Source organism: Eulemur rufifrons, chromosome 29 (genome assembly GCF_041146395.1).
Source record: "Eulemur rufifrons isolate Redbay chromosome 29, OSU_ERuf_1, whole genome shotgun sequence".
NCBI classification, from domain to species: domain Eukaryota; kingdom Metazoa; phylum Chordata; class Mammalia; order Primates; family Lemuridae; genus Eulemur; species Eulemur rufifrons.
In genome coordinates, this window is record NC_091011.1 from 83,002,545 (window position 1) to 83,026,952 (window position 24,408).

The 24,408-nt window shown below is 37.7% G+C and overlaps 1 protein-coding gene across 1 annotated transcript in view; it reads left to right on the forward strand.

Moving 5' to 3' along the window:
* EXOC4 (exocyst complex component 4) overlaps positions 1-24,408 on the forward strand; it is a 738,581-nt gene that overhangs the window by 22,353 nt on the left and 691,820 nt on the right. Inside the window, exons 2-3 of the mRNA XM_069462610.1 lie at positions 4,663-4,852; positions 15,620-15,814. Of these exons, the coding sequence (XP_069318711.1) occupies positions 4,663-4,852; positions 15,620-15,814 (385 nt within the window). The remainder of the gene's footprint in view (positions 1-4,662; positions 4,853-15,619; positions 15,815-24,408) is intronic.

Here is a 24,408-nt window from a genome sequence, read left to right on the forward strand (position 1 = left end):
CTTTCACTTTCTTTTCCCAACATGTAGACACGGGCTGCATGTAAAGTTCTGCATTTAGTTTTAAAACTTCACAGGTAGAGGATGAGTGAGAGCTGGCTTGTCAGCACTTATTGTAAAAAAATGCAATGTACTTTTAGGCTAGATTATTAGAAATACAGTGTTCATGTTGTTGCATATAAATCCTTTTACTATTTGGAAGTATGCTGTGTTCAGTTCTGAGCACATCCGGAGAGGCAAGATAATAAAGCCATTGAGAGCCAGATTCTGGAGCCAGAGTCAGTTTCGAGGTCAGGCTCTGCTACTTGAAGACTCTGTGCCTTGAATAAACTACCCAATCTCTTATCTCTAAAAAGAGGGATAATATTGATACCTACCTCATAGTGTTGTTTTCAGAAATAAATGAATTATTATGTTTAAACCACTTAAATTAATGCCTGGCTGATAGTAAGTTCCATGTGAATGTTAGTTGCTTTTGAGGGGCCTTCAGAGAAAAGCAAGAAGGATGGCGGGCTGTTTGGAAGCATGACATGGAAGAAATAATCAAAGAAATTGGAGGTGTTTAACCTGAGAAAGAAAGAATTATTGAGAGTCCTTCATCATTTAAAGGGAACTCTTATGGAAGAGGGAATAGACTTATTTTGTGTTACTAAAGATGGAACTAGTATCAATGGGTAGAAATTATAATGAGGCTGATTTTATTTTAATGAAAGGCTTTATAAAAAGTAGAGCTGTTCAAAATTGCAATAAATTGCTTGGTGAGCCAGTGAGTTTGCATCTTACAGAGGATTAGAAGGCTGAAGAGAGGTTCCTGACCTGGCTGGTGGTGTGAGCTCGATGACAAGTGTTCCCTTCCACCCTGCTGTCAGTTCAGGTCAAGTGACTGGTTTAAATTAAGGTAATCCCACACTGAAATTTGCTGGGATTTGATAGCATGTGTGAGAACTTCCTGCCTAGAATTAGTCTGCTGTTTTATGCTTTTATAGCCTATCATTTATTCATTTTGCAAATATTTATTGTCTGAGACAGTGTAATTCTGGTCTCATTTTGCAGAGAAGAAAACAGCTTGGAAATGAATCTCTATTTACTGCTTGCTGTGGCTTGGCACCATGGTATCCTTCAATCCTTGACGGAACTCAATGACTTAGGTGTCATTATTGTTGGGAGACAATTCTCCTTGGCCTATTGTGTTTCTAAAGTTCTTGCGAGCAAAGCACTAAGTGCCCTTTGTTTTAGACTAGCTTGTCAAGGATGTTTGTTTAGCAAACAGCCTTGGAAGACAGAGATTGTCACTCCTTTCAGAGCAAAGGGCAGGAGCCCAACATAAAAATTCAGTTTTGTAAGCTTAGGATTCGCCTCCAGTAACTGCCTGTGTGGGCAGGCATCTGTTTGGGCCCATCTGCCTAACCCCCATGGGACTTGGTGGCAAGGGGAACTGGTGCAAATATGCAGATAATCAAGTCCTTAGTTTCTGACCTAGAAGTTTTCTATCTTCTACCAGCACCCATGAAACTGTGGCAGACTGACTTCTCAGCTTGCAAGTAGGATAAAATCTCAGACTTTATAATTCTTGACATTAAGGCAGAGTAAAGTAAGGGTTAGAGAGGTTAAATCTAATGCCCAGAGTCAAATGATCTAATATTTTGGGGGCGGTGGGATTTGAACCTTTGTCTCCAGAGGATGCACTTTTTATTATATTGTGGAAAAATGCTACTGCTTTTGCTGCTGCTACTTGTACTACTGTCACTAAAACAATAATAGCTAACAACAACACCAACATTTGTTGAGTGCTAATGGTATACCAGGCCTTGTTTGATCTCATTTAATTCTCACAGACAACTGTATAAGGAAGATATCTTATTATCTTCATTTTATAGATGAGCAAAATGAGATGCCATTACTAAGGTCATATGGGTAGTAAATATGGTAGAGCCAGGACTCTAACCCAGGCAGTTTGACTCTGCCTAGAGAGACCACAACCCCGTGGTGGTTAGGAGCTGAATCTGAAAACAGACCAACCTGAGTTTTAAGTCCCTGTGCTATCCCTGACCCTCGTTGTGTGAGGTGGGGCAAATTAATTTGACCTCTTCAAATCTCAGCTGCTTCATCTGTAAAAAAGGGCGGGGCGCATAATCATAGGACCTGCTCCAAAGAGCTGTCATGAGGATTAAATCTACATTCTATAAAATGTGCCACACAGCTGGTTCCTGGCAGCTAGTAAGCCTCTCTAAATGTTAGGGGCTACTATTATTTTTATTATCTTTGCTGCCTTCCTTTTCTCTAATTAAAAAAAATACTTTAATGATTTTGTCCTCGCAGAGTTCTGTAATGTATGTTTGACTAAAGACAAAATGTTACCCTGGTTTACATCAAGAATGAATTTCAAATGTGGGGCAAACCTGGCACAGGCTATTTCTTGTATAAATATTTTCTTGAAAAAGGAAAATAGGAGTGAAAACCCCCTATAGACCCAATTTACTCTCTAATCTTCATTTTAGTAACCCTTTCTATTTCCTAAGTAACTCCTAATGATTCAGTCACGTATTAGCAGTGACAGCTGATGCCAGAGAAGGTGTCCTCTCTGGGCCTGACATTTTCCTTAATGGTAATTCTAGCTAGTTAGGTTAAACAACGTGAAATGTTTGGCATGTTTCCTTCCACAAACAGTCGTGCAGAGGAAATCATGAAAGGCGTTGTAAAGATGGCAGACTGATCCAGTATAGCTTTGACAATTCTGTGATTGCTGTTACAAGGAGAAATAATAGAGTTAAATATCGAGGCACTCTTACCTTTGGGACAGTTGACAAATTGAAGGCATTTTCTCATTGTGCTTTACTTTAGATTAACAGCCTGGAGGGTTTCAGATTTAAAGAGCAAAGTTGTGTATCATAGAAACAACAGGAAGACGTACTAAGCTACTCTGTACCTAAATATTGCAGGTAATCTTGGTTGCTCTATTGTAGAAGCTAAATTTCCCCTAAATTCTCCACTCTGATTTCCTTTAAGAGTCAAACACTTGTGTGGTATTCTCTCCCTGAAAGTAATCTTGGAAGTAGTCTGGTTTAGGATCACCTGTTTACAGATGGGGAAGTAGGATCTGGCACGGTGAAGGTCTCAATTCAAGTCTTGTGGTTCCCAGTAGTGTTGCTTCCCTGAGTATTCATTCCACACTGTCCTTAGTGGCTTTTGCCTTTTCCTTCACTGCCTTCCTGCTTTCATTTCTCTCTGCCACTGTTCCCTGCATGCTATACCTGTTCTCCTGGCATCCTTAACGCATTTACAAAATTCTTTTTGGAGGTTAGATTGATGTCAAAGACTGGCCTTCTGAATTTCCCTCTAAATTGAAAAAGAAGTTTTATATATCGTGTGGCTCATGAACTAAGATCTTTTGCTCTAAATGACAACTGAGAGAAGACTGTTGTACAGTATTTTGCTTGCAAATATCTAGAAATGGATATGTGATTGATTTGCTGACGGACCATCTCTGAAAGCAGTTCTGATGATGGACTTATAATTGATTGCATCCATCATCGAGAGCCTAAAATATCCCCCTCCCTAAATTAAAAAAGATAAATGAAATAAACTAGGCTGAAAGTATAAGCTGACAAATCTGAGGGAATTTAATGAAACTCTAAATTACCGCAGGCAACAGATAAGAGGAAAAGGTTTCTTTGTTACTGATTATAATACTAAATTAAAAAAAATTATCCCAGAAAGATAATAGAGGAAACAAAGATCTGTAGTCCATGTATCAAACTAAGTTACTGAAAGATTTTTAATAAATGTATCTGTCTCATTCCCTGGCTATTGTTGATTCATATCAGCCTTGTTAGTGCTGTTTGAAGACTACTAAACGCAGAGACTGTCTCAGAGGGTAGCTTGGAATATTGCTGTTGGAACAGATTTTAGATTTAATATGACCTTATTTTCAGGCTGCTGGGGCTTTGTACCAAATTCAGGTCATTCAAGTGGGCTTTTTGGAAGGTGGTTCCTCAGTGTATGAATAATTTTATCAGTTAGTATGCTTTCCGTACATAGAAAAGAAAACCAACTGAAAGTGATATAAACAAGGGCTGCATATTATCTCCCTTAACAAGTCGTGAGACAAGGCAGCTGCAGGGCTGGCTGCTTCAGGGGCCCGATGGCGTAATAGCAGTTGCTGTTCCTCTTGGCTGTTCCTCCCGTGGTTGTAAGATTGCTGAAGTGCTAGAGTGGCTCAGCTTTGTGTAGTGCTATCTAGGGCTGGGAAAAGGGACCTTTTCTTGTCATTCTTCTTGCGAGAAAATTACTTCTAGAACTTCCTTAGGTCTCATTGGCTAGACTTGTCACTGTTAAGGGAATGGAATTAATAGGAATTACTAAGATTCACTCATATCAAGAGCTTCCGAGCGTCTTGAAAAGTTCATGACTGCCTGCTGTCTGACTAAGATCAGCGCTAATGCCCAGAAACAAGTGCAGGGAATGGCTCCTTGGATAGGCAACCAACAAGTCCACTTAGATGGCCTACTGGAATTTACTATGAAGGTGCTTTTGTGTCTTCTGTTAGTAACTGATATCACTTCCTAGTTAATAAGATGGATGTGCTGGCATGTTGACCAAGTCGCTTTTCTTTTGCTTTTTCCTTTTAAGTTTTACTCAGCTTGATACATTCTCTGTCTGTACCAGGACTCTGTCTACCAGTGATGACGTCGAAGACAGAGAAAATGAGAAGGGTCGCCTTGAGGAAGCCTATGAGAAATGTGACCGTGACCTGGATGAATTGATTGTGCAGCACTACACAGAGTTGACCACAGCCATTCGCACATACCAGAGCATCACGGAGCGCATCACTAACTCCCGAAACAAAATAAAGCAGGTACGCCTCCTTTCTTCTTGTCTGGTGACCGCAGCGCCTTCCTTTGGTACTGGTGTTGGGGCTTGAAGGGGAGCCATGGTAGTGGCTAATGGTCCTCAGTGAGTGATTCATGATGGCACTTTTCAGGAGTTTTGCAGGTGTCTTGTAAGCCAGGCCGAGGAAGATCACAGAGGGCAGCATCCCAGGCTCACATCTTCCCTCCCCTATGTCTCACCCTTGGCTTCTGCCGTTACTTCTCACTGCAGTGAGAGACGACACAAGGAAGGCGCCCTCGACTTGAGGAAGGCTGAAAGCCATCTAAAGCAAAGAAGAGAGTATGTCACCTGAATTGAAGTTGGTTGTGATTTCTCTGCACTCATTTTGCATTCCTGGTATTTTTTTCTGAAGTGAAGAAAATCTAACCTACAAATTATTTAAACATATAATGGAATTTTTATGAAAACCAGAATTCTTGGATGTTATGCCTTGGTTGGGACAAGTATGCATTCATTTTTGTAATTTTCTTCTCATGGTTTAGAGCTCTTTCTTTTCTATCTCTTCTATTCTTTTTCTCCCCCCTTTCCAGCCCTGTTCTTCTTCCTTTCCTCCTGTCTATATCCTTCTTCCTCCATCTTTCCCTACTCCTCCTCTCTCCCTCCTTCCCTTCTTTTTATGGTAGGTCCTTGGAAAAACTCTTGGTTCCTGGGTACCATGCCTTTAGTACCTAAAGGATAAAGTGTGGGGTGGTTTTTTTTTTTTTTTTCTTTGAGACAGGGTCTTGCTCTGTCACCTGGGCTAGAGAGCAGTGGTGTCATCGTAGCTCACTGCAACCTCAAACTCCTGGACTCAAGTGATCCTCCTGCCTTAGCCTCCCAAGTAGCTGTGACTACAGGCAGGTGCTACCACACTGGCTAATTTTTCTATTTTTTTGTAGAGATTGGGCATTGCTCTTGCCCAGACTGGTCTTGAACTTTTGGCCTCAAGTAATCCTCGCACCTCAGCCTTCCACAGTGCTAGGATAAAGTATGTTGATAGGAGGCATTTTTATATTTGGCCAAGGGCTGAACTGATTAAATAAAGGTTATATAGTGTCACACCATGTCATAGTTACATGGTTCTTGGCTGTATTTTGAGAATTACTCCTTTAATATCTTTTAGCACTACTCTTTGATAGACAAAAATAATTGTTACCACTTATTGAACACTGGTTCTTTGCAAGGTGTGATTATGTGTACTCCTTTCTCAATAAATTTAGAATTTGAATTCTGGTCTTCATAACTCTAAAACCTTTGCTGCTTGTTTTCAGGCATTTTTTTTTGTAAGCAGTAAAAACCTTTTTTTTAAAAATGTGATATTTTGTAGAACTCCAACATACCAAATGGTAAGATGTGCTCCTCTTATTTGGTGTTGGGTTGAACGATCCAGAGCATTATGCTTGGTCCGCTCCTTAGCACTTGGTGGCTGCCCCTCAAGCCCCTCTGTGGGACTGCAGGCTGCATAGACCGCAGTTCGAAATTCACTGCCCTGTGCCAGGAGGTTGGCAGCCTGTACTCGCCCAGTAACGGCTCTGCTTATGGCATTCTCACATGTTTTATGTCTTGTCCTCTAGACCTTATATTATCATTTTGTAAGCAGATAAATAAATTATGCTTCTAGGAATACTGTTGCTATATGAGTTTCAGCCTCTAAGAGTCTAGTTTCAGAATCAGAAAGCTCTTAAGCTTTTTTGAAGCAATGTGGTGACCTCTTTACATTTTAAAATTACCTGGACATTTTTGAAAGGAATACTGTAATTCTTAGCCGTTACAAGTGCTGAATTCATCCTGTGGATTTATCTGTGAAACTAGGTAAAGCTATAGATCAGTTGCTCTAGATTTAAAGGAAACTGTAGTCCATTTTGACCCAATATACGACGCTCAAGAGGGGTCAGGTAATGAATGTATAGAGCTGCTGACCTTCTGGCTTTGCCTCGGGTAATCACAGCAAGGGTGAAGGACCTTGTGATATTTGTGTTTTCTGATTAGTCTGGTTGACTGAAAGGACTTTGTCTCAATCTCAAGGGAAGCACCGGCAGTGATTTCTGCTTTGCTCCCTGTCACTCTGAGTTGATAGCATCTTTGCTGCAAACAAAGAGTACTTGCCCGGTATTGAAAAAGAGAGCCTCATCTTGATCATTTCGCATTTGTTTTAGTGGCCACATTTGTTACCAACCTCATTTTTAGCATGCTGGAGTTTTGCGGCAAAAGAAAACAACAAAAAAGAAATCTTTGTGTTTATTATATCAGACAGTTGTCAAGAAAGTAAATGTCACATAATTCAGTGTTATGAATTAGCTTTAATATTGGGAGGAGAAATAAAGGGCTACAGCTCCTTTCAAAAAAGCCTTTAATAATTGATTAATGGGAGAAGAAAAACGTTGGGGAAAATGAAAGTGAATTTGTTTTTATTGTATAAGTTGACAATTTCGTACCGTGAAAGTCCATTCCTTATCACCAAGGAAACACTGATGTTTCCTCACTATTCTTTCCCCATCACTTTCGGTTTTTAATTGTACTTTGGATGATATACAAAATATAGGTATATATATATTTTTAAGTGAAAATATGGATGACTCAATAATCATTGGGCTACATTATTTCATAGCCAAGCAAGATGTTGAGAGTGTGTAGATCTGAGTTGAAATTTTCTTTCTGTTCTCTGCCAAAGGAATATAATGAGGATTCATGCAAGAAATATTTATTGAGTGCCAGCTACATTTCTGGTTCTGTTTTAGGTGCTGGAGCTGTGCAAGTGGCAAACAGAAGTCCCTGTCCTCATGCAGCTTGTGTGCGAATGGGAGGAGGCAGAGAAACTAACAAATAGATAATATTTAATGACATTTATTTAGTCTCTATATATTGGATGTCTGATTTGTGCTGAGCACTGTTCTATGCTCTGGGTTATAGAAGTGAAGAAACACAAACATGTCTGTCCTTGTGGAGTTTACATTCTAATTGGGGGAGACAGACTATAAATGAATTATTAAGTAAAAGTATGGTATAACAGATGGTAAGAAGTGCTATGCCAAAAAACCCCAAAAAACAAAAACCCTCACAACAAACAAAAAACAAGGAAGGGAGACTAGGGAGTTGCTATTTTAGCTGGGTTGGTCAGGCAAGGCTTCACTGAGGTCCCATGTGAGCCAACACTTGAAGGAGATGAGAGAGAGCATCAGGAAGTACACTCTAGAAACAAGGGAAGCAGGTGTAAAGTTCCTGAGGCAGGGCCATGATTGGAAGTTTGGAGAAGCAGCAAGGAAGGCAGTTGGGCTGGAATAAAGTAAGAGGTGGGAAGAGTGGTGGGAGAGAGATGAGAAAACTAGGCCAGATCACCTAGGCGTATGATGGGAAACCATTGTAAGGTTCTGAGCACAGGAATGACATGATGTGACATTTTAAAATTCTCACTCTAGCTGCTGTGCTGGGAATAGATTTTAGTGGGCACCAAGGCAGATGAAGATTTTCATATTCATGCCTTACCACCTTTTAAAGCTTGAGACCACAGAACAGTTTACACTTCCCATTTTTTGACATTACTTTCATATATCGATTTATGTTATATTGGTAGAATCTATGTTCTTGAGGATAAATGTGAGCTGACAGATGGATTTGACTCTCTTCCCAGATGGTCCAAACTTTTATACATTGGTCAAACCCGTTTGGAATTTTTTCTAGATTAAAAAAAATATGTGCAAATAAAATACCATGTATGATTGATGAGGTCAAGTAATATGGATGATAAACTACTTAGGCAATTCTTTTACTTTTGAATACATTGTAAAATTGGTGAAAGCGAGATGTTACTGCATTAGCATCCATAGGTTCTGCCAATGTCTTCTTACTAGTGATTGTTATAGCAGCAGCACCAAAATGGACGAATGAATTGATATAATTTGGGGTCTTGGGCCATTTAGGTGGTATTTGAATTTGAGTTTTTCTGTTGTGTACTAGGTGGATGAGATGACCTCAGATTTCTTTAAACAAATATACTAAATAGTCAGTCTAATGCTTATCACAGGAGTGGGGTGAGCTGAAGGGAGGACAAGGATACTTGGCTCTGTTGTGATGTGTGCACAGACACTTAACATTTCCCCCCAATTTTGGCTGCTCTGTTGGTATTAGATCAAGCTCTGAAACTCATTTTTCTTGCCTATCATTAGAAATAACTATACATGATGATGCAAGTGAAGTTGTTAGGGCTTAATCATTGAGTAATGAAATCTTCATTACTTAACATGTACCTAAAATAATTTTTTGGCTTTTAAATGAAAGATACCTTGGAAGGTAGAATTGGAACGAAGAATAGCCTTCATTAATACAAAAAAAAGGTCCCAGTAGGACAACATGGTTTGGTAGGAAGTTATTTACAGCCCAAATATAAGATAGAAAATTCTAGCTGCTTGTGTGAGAAAGGGAAAAAGGCCTTCAGGTTTCTAGCAATTGATACGCTGCAGCTAAACAGTGGGCAAAAATGAGATACTGTAATTTAAAATCGGTGCAGTAGTCTGGAGTGCATTAATGCAGTCACAAGAACCATGAGGTAATCTTTCCAGTAAGTTCAACTGTGTCTGTATTTGTGTACTGTATCCAGACTCTGCAGCTCAAAGGGAAGGTGTTGGAAAGTGTTGAGAGGAGCTCTCAGAATTTCTGACCTTAGAATGGCAGCTAAAAAAACTAAGGGAAAAAAGGCATGGGAAATAAAAGTTTGAGGGTAATTTAAAAATGATCTATGGTTCTGAAAGCCTTTTAAATGGAACAGCAAGTGGTGTTTCTGAAGTTCTTTCTTTCCAGACACTTTCTATAAGACTCTGTGGAAAAAATTGGGTTGGTTACTTGTGGCAGGGGAAGACCTATGAAAGTGCTTAGAAATGTAGATTTACTGTTACAACTGAAAAAAAGACATCACAATATTTTGTACTTTTACAATTAAGAATAAAGTTGATTGTTATATTAATTTTCATTGATTATCCTTTGCTATGGGGAGCTTTTCAGGATAGTTCTTGTCTACAGTTTCCATGTGGTTTGCACATTTGTCGTGTTTTATTACAGGTAATATGCACACTCAGAGACATTGCCTTGTTCTTTATCTTCTCCTTGATCCAGATTAGGTACTTTTCTGATTTTATGACTTAAAAGTTATGGCTTTTCATCACCTCCCTCAGGCCTGTGTCCATCAGCCCCTCTCACTGCTTGTATTTCTGCTCCTTCTCTCGCAAATGCTAAGGCAGTGTTTGTTATTCAAAGGCTGGGGCTAGTTTTCCTCACCCCTTTATCTTTCCCAAGGCAGGGTTGCAAAAGTCTCTGCTTTTCTGCTGTGTCATCTTACTTTTCTATTCACAGTAGCCTCTTGGGCCCTGTTTCCCTTATTTTTTTTTTTTTTTCTTTTTCTAATAATCTCTAATTAGAGTGACTTGCTGTTCTTGTACATTGAAACGAAAATTCTTGCCATTGCTGAACAGGTGATTAGGAGCAGCTGTGAAGTTACTAAAATTCTGAGGAAGCAAAGGAAACTTGTCTTTGTACCTGATGTCCTGATTTGAACAACTTGGCTTTTCATGGAGTTGTTTAAGGAAGAAACAGAGAGTAGCAATTTTTCAGTCTTAATTATCCTTATAAATTAAATAGAGTGAAATGAAAATACTGTCATCACATGTATAAAAGTAGAATAGAGATTTAAGAAATAAATGTTCCAGTGTTATTTGGAACCTTTCTCACTTTTGAATGTTATTCGTCGATGGGCATAGCACCTTTCCTCCCTCCACATTAAAAAGTCCTTATTTAAAAAATTTTTAAAACTGATGAAAATTATATACATTTATAGTGTACCACATGTTTTGAAATATGCATACATGTGGAATGGCTAAATCAAGCTAATTAACCATGCATTACTTTACATACTTATCAGTTATTTGTGGTGAGAATATTCAAAATCTCTCTTAGCAATTTTCAAGTATTACAATACATTGTTGTTAACTGTAGTCACCATGTTGTACAATGGATTTCTTGAACTTATCTCTCTTGTCTAACTGAAATATTATATCCTTTGAACAACATCTTCCCAATACCATCTCCCTCACCCTTGGTCCCTAATAACCACTGTTCTACTCTCTGCTTCTGTGAGTTTGACTTTTTCAGATTCTACCTATAAGTGCGATTATGCGATATTTGTCTTTCCAGTCCGGCTTATATTAGTTAACATAAGGGTCCTCCAGGTTCATCCATGTTGTCACAAATGACAGGATTTTCTTCTCTTTTAAGGATGAATAGTATTCCATTGTGTATATACCACATTCTTTTATACCACATCATTTATCTGTCGATGGGCACTTAGGTTGATTCCGTATCTTGGCTGGTGTGAATAATGCCGCAGGGATCATGGAAGTGCAGGTACCTCTTTGATATACTGATTTCAATTCCTCTGGCTATGTTCCCAGCAGTGAGATTGCCGGATCATATAGGAGTTCTGTTTTTTAATTTTTTGAAAAACCTTCCTACTGTTTTCCAAAATGGCTGTACTTCGCATCCTTACTGAGGTATAATTTACATACAGCAAAATGCACATATTTTGAGAGTACAGTTCGATGAGTTTTGGCAAACATGTATATCCTTGAATATGTTACCCTCACCCCAGAGAGTTCCCTCCTGCCTCTTTGCAGTCCTTTCTCTTCCACATCCTGCTCCAAGCAACTACTGATTTGAATTCTGTCACTCCAGATTAGTTTTGCTTGTTCTAGAACTTGATACATATGTCCTCTTTAGTGTTTGGCTTCTTTTGCTCAGCACGATATTTCTGAGATTCTTCATGTTTCTTCTTTTTTGCTGCTGACTGACCCCATCCCCCAAGTTTTAAAATAACTCTTCTTCATAACTGTGACTTTCTAATCATAAAGCTGAAGACTAAGGGCAATTTGGTATTAAAAGTTCTTGTAGCTTCTCAGGTCTGTAGCTTTGTTGCCTCAGTTTAGGGAATAATTTTGGTGGTGTTCATTTTCTACCTAGCCCAATGCCAGTGCTTCCCCTGCACCTGCCAACTCCACCTTCCTTTTCACTTTTCCTTCCATATAGTAAGCAAAAGTGAGAAGTGAGCTGATTACGTTGTATATATCCTAGCGTGAGATACCATAATGGTCTTTTTCCAATCAGATAGGTGTTTGCCGAGCTTTACTGACACTCTGTAAGTTTATCCCCCACTCTCTTGATCGAGAGCCTCCGTTGGGTGTTATATGACATAAACTTTATTTTTAACTGTTTCCATTACACATAGAGGAAAAAACTGAGAATTATAGAACGAAGGTGATACAAGTAGAATATCAGAAATCAAATTCTAATAGATTTTAACTAGGATTTAAAATGGAATGGATTTAATAGCTGGAGTTCTTAACCCAGAGACTGAGAACTCCAATGGGTTCTAGCAATGGCCTTGAAGATGTGTTTAAAAGTCAAATAAAACCACAAACAATGCTAAAAACCAGAATTCCCCTCCCTCGTCCTACCCCAGTCCCATTTACAACCCTTCATAGGCACTGATTTTTACTCTCTTGATTGTTTTTTCCCCCAGGTATTTCTATATCTGATAATATACCTATGCTATTTTTGCTTGAGTTTTCTATTTTAGACATTGTATATTGACTTTCAGCTATGGAAGATGAGGATTTAGTCCCCCTCCAGAACTTTCTCCCATCACATCTTCTTCCTTCATCCTCTCTATATGGTTGTATCCTAGTTTTGGTTAAATAAATAATCAGTGCTCACCTTTTTATAACTACATAAATGTTGACATCTAAGCCATATAGTATGCTACGATTATGTTTTCTCTTGGGCAATTTTGCTGCTGCTGTTGTTTTCCCTGGAATTAATGAGTGAATGGTCCTGTTACCTTCCTTCTGTGTTGGATTTCCCCTTTCCTGGATCCTATGTTTCTTTTATTCTGTTTTTCTCTTGTATTGATGGAGCACATTCTTCAGTCGTTTGCTGAGATACAGTGCATATGAAGTTTATTTTTTGAGAGGTTGCGTGTCTGAAAATGTCTTTCTTCTTTCTTCATACTTGATTGATAGTTTTGCTGGGAAATAATTCTGTCTTAGAATTTTGAAGGTTTGTTGTTCCTTCTTCATCTTGTAGCTTTTAATGTAACTGTTGAAGAAAGTCTGATGCCATTCTGATTCACAAACCTTTGTGCAGGTCCTGCTTTTTTCTTTTCTTAAAAGCTTTTAAAGTTGTCGCTTCATGCCTTATGTTCTTACATGGGAGGATAATGGCTTGGGTCTTTTGCACTTCATTTTCTTGAGTGCTTGGTGCCTTTTCAATCTGAAAACTCAAGTCTTTTGTTCTGGCAAATTTTCTTTTGTTATTTTACAAGTGTTTTTCTCTACTCCATTTTTCTAATTTTCCCTCCCCTGGAATTCCTGTTTGGTTAGTACTGGGCCTCTTGAATCCATCCCCTTGTTTTCTTTTGCCTTCTCTCTTGTTTTCTGTGTTTTTCTGTTCGGAGATTTCCTCAAGGATATCTTCTAACCTTTCTATTGGATTTTTACAGTTTCTATTATATTTTTAATTTCTAAGAGTTATTTTTCATTTCTTGAAACTTTTTATGGCATCATGTCCTTGTTTCAGTGATGTAATAGCTTCTCTTAATTTTCCTAAGTATATCAATTATAGTTTTTAAAAAATTCTGTTTCCTGCATAGTTTGTGTTCTTCCACCTCCTTCCAGTATACTTTTCTCTGTTTGTTTGTTTTGATGCCTGTCATTCCATTCTGCAGGCTTTCCTCGAACGTCTGGTGACACTTGGTAGCCATTTGTATGTGAGAGGGAGGTATCTGTAGAGCTGATTGGCAGCTCCGAACATGTTATGGAGCTGGTCTATGATGGTTGGGGAGGGACTTAGCAGTCTCTCCAGTGAAACCTCAAATGTCACTGTCTGTATAGGTCTTAAGGGAAAAGGCATAAGTCTCCTGTGTTGGGGCTCAAAGTCAAGCTGCCAGTGTTATTGGAACCTAACCGCTGAAAGAGGCTGGGCGTCTTGAGGGGCTGAGGATCATACTGCTTTAACAGGCTCCTCTTTGACTTCATCCTCCTGTTTTCTGTCCAGTGCTTCATGCCTTCCCCTCAGCTGTGCCTGGAATTTCCAGGTCCAGATCCTTTCTAAATCAGTCTCTCCAGATTTGGCCAGTGCTGTGTGGCTTGATGAGGGTCTGGGGCTCAAAATAGTCCCATAAAAAGTTTTCACCCTGCACCCCTGCCTTCAGTCTACTTGCTGCCTCCTTTTCAGTGCTAGCAAACCCTACTCCAGGCTGAGGTTTTCAGATTTCTCTGGCTTGCTCATTTTTATTATCCGCCATCCATCATCTTGCCAGCTTCCAAAATTTTGTTGTCATTCCTTATTTGCTATTCCTCCTCTCTGTTTTCTCTTTTCTTGTGTTTTATGCTGGAAAGAAATTCCTTTGTTCTTTCTTTGGTGGGATTGCAGGAAGGGGTAGAGATAAATGGAATCGTCTTTGTCAGATTTTCAAAGGAGTCTGTGACACCCACCCCAAGTTAATAATCATTCCACTATGCTTATCAAGGGAGATTACAGAGTCCTTTTATTCAAGACTTTTTTTTTTTTTTTTTTTTTAAACATGGGAGAGTTTCAATAGAAGTATGATTTAGGTGTTGTCCTGAAGTTGTATGAATGGATAAGGTGCTTTCTCAAGAAACCTTCTAATCTTAGCATTTTATCTTCATATTTTCCATGTTTGTTGGAAAAATGTTGAAATTTAGTTTTGTAATTGCAGAAGCATAGCATCAGTGAATACGTTCACCACCACACCAAATCTTGTAGATGAAGAATATAGATTTTTCAATTGTCAAGAACATGGTAGACTTTCTGAGGTGATGGAAATGTCCTATGTATGGATGATGGCTTGGAATATATGAGTGAATGCATTTGCCAAACTCACCAAATGCATTTGCATTTGCATATAAATTTTACCTCAAACAAAAAACAGAAACAAAACTGTAAACAAATATTAAATTCTAATTTAAATAAAAATACATGTTAGAACTACCAAAAGTATATGAAAGTAGTTCTGTGCATTGTAAAAGGTCATGGTTCTTTTTATTTTTACATGTTGTAAAAAGTGAAAAATTTTAACTAGGGTAGAAAATAAAAACTCTTATCATGTGCATTGTGACTACCCCTCCCCAATCCTTTTCTCTCCTTTTAATTTTTATGTTGTGCCTGTGCTAGTCACTATACTGTGGAGATCTATGAGAATGGTGGAGATTGTCTTATTTAATATCTAATATTCAGAACACAAGGCAAAAAACCCTTGGTTGTCCTTTCATTTTGAGATTGTGGACCAAGTGACCTATCAGCTGAATAGGAAATTTGCAAGAGGACTGGGGAAGGAATAATAGCATGGACTCCCACATCGATCATTCCCTTTTTAGATATTATTAACATTTATGTGGTACTTGATATTTTCAGAGTGCTTTATCCATATTAATTTTTTCTAGATTCACTCAGAGGTAGGCTAGGACTATTTTCTCATTTCATGAGAAACTATAGACAAAGGAAGTGGCAATGTGCCCAAGTGCGTGACTGTGGGGACCAGGATTAGAATTCTGCAGGTATACCAACCAAGGGGAATACCTGGGAGTGGGAATTAGGAACTGTTACATACAGAGAACCAATGAAGACTACCAGATGATGACTTTAGACTGGCAAGACTTTGGACTGACCCAAGATTGAATCTGTTTTATTGTAGGTAAAAGAGAACCTGCTTTCATGCAAGATGCTATTGCATTGCAAACGGGATGAGCTTCGGAAACTGTGGATTGAAGGAATTGAACATAAGCATGTCCTGAACTTGCTGGATGAAATTGAGAATATCAAGCAAGTACCTCAAAAGCTGGAACAGTGCATGGCCAGCAAGCACTATCTCAGTGCCACCGATATGCTGGTAAGAGAACAGCCAGTGCTAAGGGTCATTTCTGCTGAGACGTAAAAGCACTCTCCTTTGTTCTGTCTGAATCCTGTAATGCATGTAGCACATTACAGACTGCCCTCTTGGGATTCACGGGCCCTTGCAGGTGAAGCCTGGCTGGTTCTCTTTCTAATTCCAGTGTTTGGAATGGTAGGTGATTATTATTTATGCATCGTCTGCCTTTGGAACAATGGCAAGAAATACAGTGGTAAGAGACCAGTACTTAAATCATGTTGGAATGGTAATGAGAGGTGTTTTTTAGCTTTAGAGGAAGATAGTTAATGAATCCCATTTTAAAGAATGAAATCTATGTGGGGCAAAACTTTAGAAGATTTATAAACTTAGCATTCCACAAATTCTTTGTAGGACTTTTACATTAAGGTTTTGTTTCTTTTCCTTTAAATTGATACGAAAGAAAATTGTTTGAGACTAATACTGGGAGTAACTGTGTTAACCATAAGTACTCCACAACCTAGCCTTCAGCCTCTCTCTTAGTCTGTTGTGTTCTGCCACTTTTTGAATTAGTGAAAGTTCCCAGAAGGTTGCAATTGGTGGAGCATGTGGCTGAGTGTCAAGAAGAATAAAAAATAGCAATGCAGAGTTTGCTCCCTAATAATCCTAACGTTCCCAGGGCCTGTGGCTCTGAGAGAGGCTGCTCTATCTCCCTCTCCCTTCCACTCACACGCCCCCACTTCCGTCGCATTCCGAGTTGGCTGAGGACTTGCAGAAGCCCCCAGCAGCAGATGGACTGCATCTGAATTTTGTTTCACCAAATTAGATTGGCTTCAACACTGGAAAAAACACTGAGGGGAATTGTGGGGACACAGGTTAAATGCTCTAAGTGGTTCTAATTCATTCAGACTTCACGAAAAATTTTGCTTGAAGTGCTTCATAAGAAGCTTTTAAGAAAATCTAGTAACAAAGGAGGGAGAAGTAACACGATATTCTATCATACGTTAAAACCTGGTTACAGGATAGGATGAAGTGGTCACTTTCCACAGTGGAAGGTTAACCATGCTCTGCTCTTGGAAGTGGCAAAAGAATTGGTTATTTTCAGCATCTTATTCAAAATGACATTTTCCTTAATAATGACTGTAGGGTGTCCAACAGGGAAAAAATTGGTTACTTTTCGGCTTTAGTGTTGGTTTATGAGTTAGGAGTGCATATTTGTACTGAATCATCAAGATTCAGTAGTCAGAATAGAGAAGTTTGTATATATTTGTATAGTGTAGTAGCATATACACATCTATTAGAATCATGATTTTTTTGGAATGGGCCTGCTTTTAAGTTAGTGCCACATATTAAAATAATTTGCTAGAATTTATTTCTGTGTTAATTACATTCATTTTAGGATTTCAGATTTCTGTTTTATGGTCTTATTACTTAAGAGCTGATTTATTTACTTAAGGGCTAATCAATAATGAGTACTGTCCCCTCTCCTTTTTTTTTTGACCTGTTTTTCTTCAGGACCTCATTAAAAAACTTCTTTACATTCTTGGTTGCAAGTTACAGAAATTTGACTCTAACTAGCTTAGGTAAAAATGATTGCTTGACTCTTGTACCCAGTCTGCTAAAGGAATGGGAATGTATGTGGAATGCCACCTGTATGTTCTCTCTGCGTGTCTTCTTCATTGTTCTACTGGCCTCTGGTCTCTTGCACATGTTGGTTTGGGTGTTGGGAGAGAACAAGGGGTATAGGCTGTACTCTACATCTTCCCAGCTTTGCAGAAGAAAATAATTTTTTTTTCTAAATCAAAAATTTAGATTTATAATCTAGATCGAGCCAGCTTGGGTACTATGGTCATCAGTTCTAATGAAAACCATGTGGTTGGGGAGTTGAGGGGTGGAGGAAGAACAGTTGCCTCCAGAAGAGAGTGTATATGAGACACATTTCCCAGAATTTTCTTTTTCTTTCTCTCTGTTTGAAGTTGTTTATATATTCTGGTTACTAATTCTTTGTTAGGTGGTTTGCAAACATCTTCTCTCATTTAATGGTTTTTTTACTTTGTTATAAAGAAATTTGAAATTTGAATGAAATAAAATTTTTTCATTTATGTTATATGATTTTTGTTTTAAGACAATTTTTTTCCATCCCAATTTCATAAAGAGCATCTCCTATGTTTTCTTCTTTAATCCATTGAAAGTCCATTTTTTTTAATATAGTGTGAGCTAGGGATCTAATTTTATCTTCTATAAAGTCAGTTGGCTTAGACTATTTATTGAAGTCTCCTTCTACTGATTTATAATGCCATTTTGATCACATACCAAGTTTTCACATAATACATGAGTCTTTTTCCTGAGCTCTTTATTTTGTCCAATTGATCTCATTTGTACCTCTACCAAAACCATATTGTTTTAATTACTATAACTTTATAATATATCTTAATGGGAGGTGAAGATATTCTTTCATCTTGCTGTTCCAAATTATCTGTGTTATTCTTGGCCCTTTACTCTTCCACAGGAAATTTTAGTATCAGCTTATAGTTCCACTAAAAAGTGTGGTGGAATTTGGATCGAATTTAAGAGTTCTGTCTTTGCAATATTGAGTCTTACTATCAGAGTGAACAGGATGTGCCTCTCATTTATTGAAATCTTCATTTATGTCCATTAATAATTCCTAGTAATATATTCCTTAGAGGTACTGCATATATGTTGTTAGATTTATTTCTTGGTATCATATGTTTTTTGGTTGCCTTTTAAAACAGTAGCTCTTTGTTAATTACAGTTTCTAGTTATTTGTTGCTGGTGGGTAAGGATGTGATAGATTTTTGCTTTTTAATTGACCATATATTTTCCAGAACTGATTCCCAGTCCTGTCTGCCTGGAAAATGATGACTTACTCTTTAAGACTTGGCTCACATTTCATCAACACTCTGAATGTCTCAGACATTCAGATAGCTAGGTGATTTTCTTTATGTTTGCATAAGCTCATGTATTTCATTTTAATATAATTGCTTCTGTTTGTATGGTAGGTCATTGAGGGTAGGGGTTGTGTCTTATCTATTTTTGTCTGCCCTGTACACAAACCTTTAGCCAAATGGGTAACCATATGAAAGACTTCAATACCAGTACCTGGAGAAAAAGGTGTTTCTTTTCTGTGAGCTCTGGTCTGTTTTTTTCTCCTCTGATTAGTTTTTTAAAAATTTTATTATTTTTATGGTGAGGGTCTCTAGTTTCTAACCTTTTCTTTTTGTAATATATAAATGAACAGCAATTATAATCATAGCTAGTATGTATCGAGCACTTACTATGTGCTAGTAGTGTTTTAATTATGTTACATTTGTTAACTCATTTAATTCTCACAACAAACCTGAGAGCTAGATTTTTGATATCATTACTATTTTATAGATGAGGTGGTTGCTTTACATGATCTTGAGAGTTGGCATATCCCAGTACACAATGATTTGTATATCCCAATATACAAAGATTTCATAGAGGTAGGATTTAAGGTGTGCTTAGAATATTGAAAGTATTCTTCAACTTGCTTTTTTGCATATGAGTGAATAGTAAGTTCTATAATTGCTCTTTCATTGGACTTCATATGAAAAATAATATTTTCTTTCCCCATGGTTATATACTATTAGAAGTAAAATCTACTTAAGGCATCTGAAGGGTGCAAATGGAAATCTTTGCTAAAAGATATCAGATGAAAGTAAAGACAAAACAATCTAGTCTTTTAAAACCTCTTGATTTCCTTGGATTTTTTTTGCCAAAAGATTTTACATTTCCATTTTAAGGCAGGTGCAGATGCATAGTAATTTAATCCTTACTCAGTATGGATTAATAAATCCAGAGTAAATAAATCAGTGGTGACCCGCTGCTCTTGCCAGCTCTCGCTATTCCTACGTCACCATCGGACTAGCCTGGTAGCTATAGGCTTGAGATATTTATTTCTTCTTTTGATATGATAACCCGAGTATTGCATAAAATAATTAAATTGTCATGACAGGAAATGTCTGCAAATAGGTCTGTCCTTTTGTTTCCTTCTTCAAGGTAAACAGCTGCCGTTGGCTTATGAAAAGCTAAAAGTGATCCAACAAGAAGCCTGTAGCCGTCACATTGAAATCAGAGACTTGATTAATATTGTAGCCTGTAGCTTTGTGATATGTACGGTTTAAATTAGACCTTTGCAGTCATTGTGCCGGGTTGATGCAAGCACATTAATGACATAATTTCTGGTTGCTGCATCACATTTCTGCAGTCTGTCCTTTGTATTCCACTCACATTAATTGAAGTAATTTTGCCAGTGAAGCGTGTTTCAAACCTCTGCATTTAAATTGAAATTTTAATTCCCTTATTGTCTTGAAAAGACGGCTGAGGATGCCTTGTTACAGGTTTCATTATCACTCAAAACACTCCAGCTGCTGGTTCTAATGTACGAAGCCTGATTAATTCTAGGAAGAATTATTAATATAAGAATAGCAGCTTCTTCCCAGTGGCATGAGCTAACCGGGAAGGTATTTCATGATAGTTAATATTTTTATAAACTTTTTTTTAAAGGAAAATTTGTGTAGAAGTCTGCATGAAGCTAAAATTGCACAGAGGAGCTTTGAAAACCACTTACACAAGTTCTGATTTATCAGCCCATAGAAGTCAATTCATAATTGCGTTCAATCACTAGAAACCAAGCCCGTGCGAGTGCTTTTGAAGCACTTTAGCTGACAGTCACAAGGCTTGTGACTAAAATAATTTTTTCATTTCTAAGCTTTCCTGAGATTGTAGAGATTTTGAATGTCTCTTAATCATTTTGTCTGTCTTTATTTATATGCCTTTTTAAAAAGAATCCATAGCTGTATAGTCAGATAAGGATTATTATGATAATTATAATAATAACTTATATTTATGTAGCTGTCTTCTTCCCAGAGGATCCCAGAGTGCTTTGCTGAGAGAATGGTATGGTGGAATTATTTTACTTATACTTAAAATGTAGCCATATCTAGGATAAAGAGAATAAGGTAGCTATTTTCTAAGATCCTGTGTTGAAAGTAGGTATATTGGTACTATTTTCAGTTTATAAGATTCTTTGCAATTGTTGGGTAACGTTGAGAGTTGTGAACATCAGCATAGGTCTTAGTTTGGGTCAGGTGGACCTGTGTTTGAATCCCAGTTTTGATTCTTACTAGCTGGATGACTTTGGCCAATTATTTAATTTATCTTTGCTGAAAGTTGGAGTTAAGAATAATATATACCACCCAGGGTTATTGAAAGGATGAAATGAATCATTAAGCCATGTATATAAAGGATGGGCAGTATACAGTGTAAGTTCTTTGAAATGTTATTTCTAATTAATTGATTACTTTTACTGGTAATTTAGCAAAAATATGGTGATTGCTCCCATGTTATAATCTCAAAAACTGTCCCGGAGGTGGACTTATTTTGAGTTAGCAAAAGAGTTGAAGTAGGGCTAGACGAAGCATTTTTGACTCCTGTACTTCTTGGCCCAACATGGATATGTACCGGAATGAAAGACTGGCCCACCCTTTTTACAGTCAAAGCAACTCCTAAAGGCAGATAGGATTTTTTTCAGAAAGCAGTTCTCATGTGCTCTAATCCATACACATATGGGTAATCAAGATCCAAAGTTCTATGCCATATTTTTGGAATTTGGCATGGATAAATTTTAGATTTTCTGTTATCAGTTACCTCTGTGGCCTACATCAAGTGTATGTTCATAGAATACCCATTGATTGTATATTACAAGTAATGTAATTTATTGTTAAACTATCCAAGGTCTGCTTGCTGCAAGATCAAGTCTTAGGTTACTAAATGTGTTAATCTGCTGGGTATCGTAATTAAATATATGCCAGGTCAGTATTGAAAGGTGCTTATCAAAAATGTTGATTTTAGTAGAGTGGTTGATGTTAAACTGTTGTTTCTGTGAACAGATAGCAGGACCAGTGGCCCAGTGAGGTTGCTGCCATTTGTGCCAGTAAATCTGTATCATTAGCAAATAAATTAATCTTATTTTCTCTTCTTTATGAGCAGGGACTGGGCAATCATGCATCCACTATCAAATGATTTATGTACAAGTAATAAAAAAAGGAGCCAAAATATACATCCCTTTTATCTGGCTTGGAAGTTTCTGAGATCTCACACAACTTTTTTTCCTCATTACTCTGGGAATGGTATTGAGGTGAAAGCTCTATAGATATAAGAAACTGGAATATTCTAGTGAGCTTATTGGTCTGAACCAGAAAGTGGTTCAGTGACTCTGCAAAAATGTTCCAATATTCCATATGGATTTCTCCACATCATGACAGAAATATATCGATGATCAATAATGAAATAGCCATCACTAAAGCCCATCTGTTCCTAGTGTAGAATATCAGTTTGCAAGACTGAGGCCGATATTCTATACTAATCATTTATCAGGAAAGAATCTGGCACATATTTTGATAGACAAACGATTGGGTCTTTAACGTGTGATGATGCCATTGTTGATCACGTCTGTTGTTGGTATGTGTATCTGTGAAGGTGGCCTTAACCTTGAAGGAGATTCCATGCTAGTTGGAAGAGACAGATGGTGAACAAATAACTAGCATAAACAGTGTCTCATATCATGATAAATGCTATGGAGAAAAATATAATAAGAAAGGGAATACTGGGATGGGGACAGGGGTAGTGTGGTTTGCTATTTAAATAGGAAGGTCAGCTGTAGCTGCTTCAGCTGCATTTGGGACCCCTTCATTCCCTCAAATACCTATATCTGATCTCTTCAGCTTTAGGAAAAGCTGAAAATAAAGTTTTTAAATGAGTAACCTTGTTTTTTTGTGTCCAAAATTAAGTGAGTAGGTTTGTGGCAGCTTTATTTTTCTCTTATAGGGTAAAAGTACAGGGCTTTATAGCAACTATTTTTCATGCTGCTCAAAGCCGTTTTTATTTATATTTATTTGTTTTTGAATGCCGGAGTTTCTAAAAATCAGACTGTGTTGATAGGCACCTGGTTATTGTATTAGTTTTCTTTCCCTTTTAGTTTGCTTTTTAGTCTCCTACTCATTTGCCTCTTTTATCTTAAAGCCATTAGAAATTCTGCTCTTACAAGGTTCAGCAGTTTCCACGTGGCTTGCTTAGCTGTAGGACAGTGATTCCCAAACTGCACATTAGGAGATCTTTCAGGAATTCTAAAGCCCAGGCTACATCCCAGACTAGTTAAATCGAAATCTCTGGGGGTGGGCCACGGGCTTCAGTAATTTTTGACATTCTCTAGGTGATGCCAATGTGCAGACAAATTTGGAACTGTTGGTATAGGGGAGAGCTTGTGTTATGAGTAGAGCAAAACTCACTGTTCTTGTTTTCTTTTAATAACAGCTGTAAGTAGTTAGAAACCAAGTATTTGTGTAAGACACACATCAGATGGTGATATTTGCATTTATGTAGAAATGTTGCCTTGAAGTTGCTTTGTTCCCATCCTTTATTGTATAATAGTTTTGGGATAGAGCTGATAGGCATTTGGCTTTTAGTCTGATTTTATAGTCTCATTATTTGGTCAAAATAGATTTAGTTTAATGGTTAAATTAGATGATTCTCCAGGTTTGGACTGATTGCCACTCTTGAGAGCTGTCATCTTGATGCTCTGATTGTGCATATTTGCTGTAGGTCCGTATTTGACTTACTGCAGAGATTTAATGGGTTGAAATTGGGGCATAAATTTATAAATTGACAAGCGCTGGCTGTTTGTAGTGTGGCATAGTGGAAACAAATGGATTTGAAAAGCAAGAAGTTCTTGGTTCTAGTCCTGACTCAACAACTCACCATATCTGTGAACTTAAATAAATCACTTTCTCTCCCCGCTTTTTTAGTATCCCATCTGTAGAGTGGATCTGCAAATACTTACCTTGTCTAGATTACAGAATGATTATGAGAATAGAAGTAAAATATTATACAGGAAAAGTGCTTTGTAAATATGTAGCAGTATACAAATTTAAAATGGTATGGGCATCATCATCATTACTCAGTGCCAGGTTAAAAAAAAAGGCAGTGGTTCAGGGGTTGTTTACATTGAGCAGATTTTCTTTTCTGATGCTACCATCACTGATGCATACATGTTTTAATCATGTAAACCATGTGTGTATGTCTACACATTTGAATCTGTAGGAGTGCTCTAAGTGAAGCATAACACCCAGGTTGTTTGCTGACTTCCTCCATCATATCCCTGGTTTCAGCCTCACCTATGAACTTCCTTGAACAGATTTTTTACTGGTCAGTCTGTGGCCAGATGGGAATCAGATATTTGTGTAAATTGCAGCTGATGACAACCCATGATGTTGATAGGCGCTTTCTGTCTCCCCTCGATGATGGTCTAAGAATGCTAATCAGTACCTTTTGCTTGGCTTGACAAGATAGGAGGAGCTTATTAAAGAAGTCTATTTTCTCTGAGATTCCCAATACTAATTACTTGTGGTTGCCTAGCTCTTAAAATGAAAAAAAAAAAAAAAAAGCCACATTCGTCTATCATTCCTTTGTGGGATTTTAATAGTTCATGTTAGTAAAGAGCTGTATAAGTGCTGAGCATTTCTAATGGATTTGGGGCTCTTGCAGAGTGTGGGCGAAATTGTCTTGATGTAAGTGTG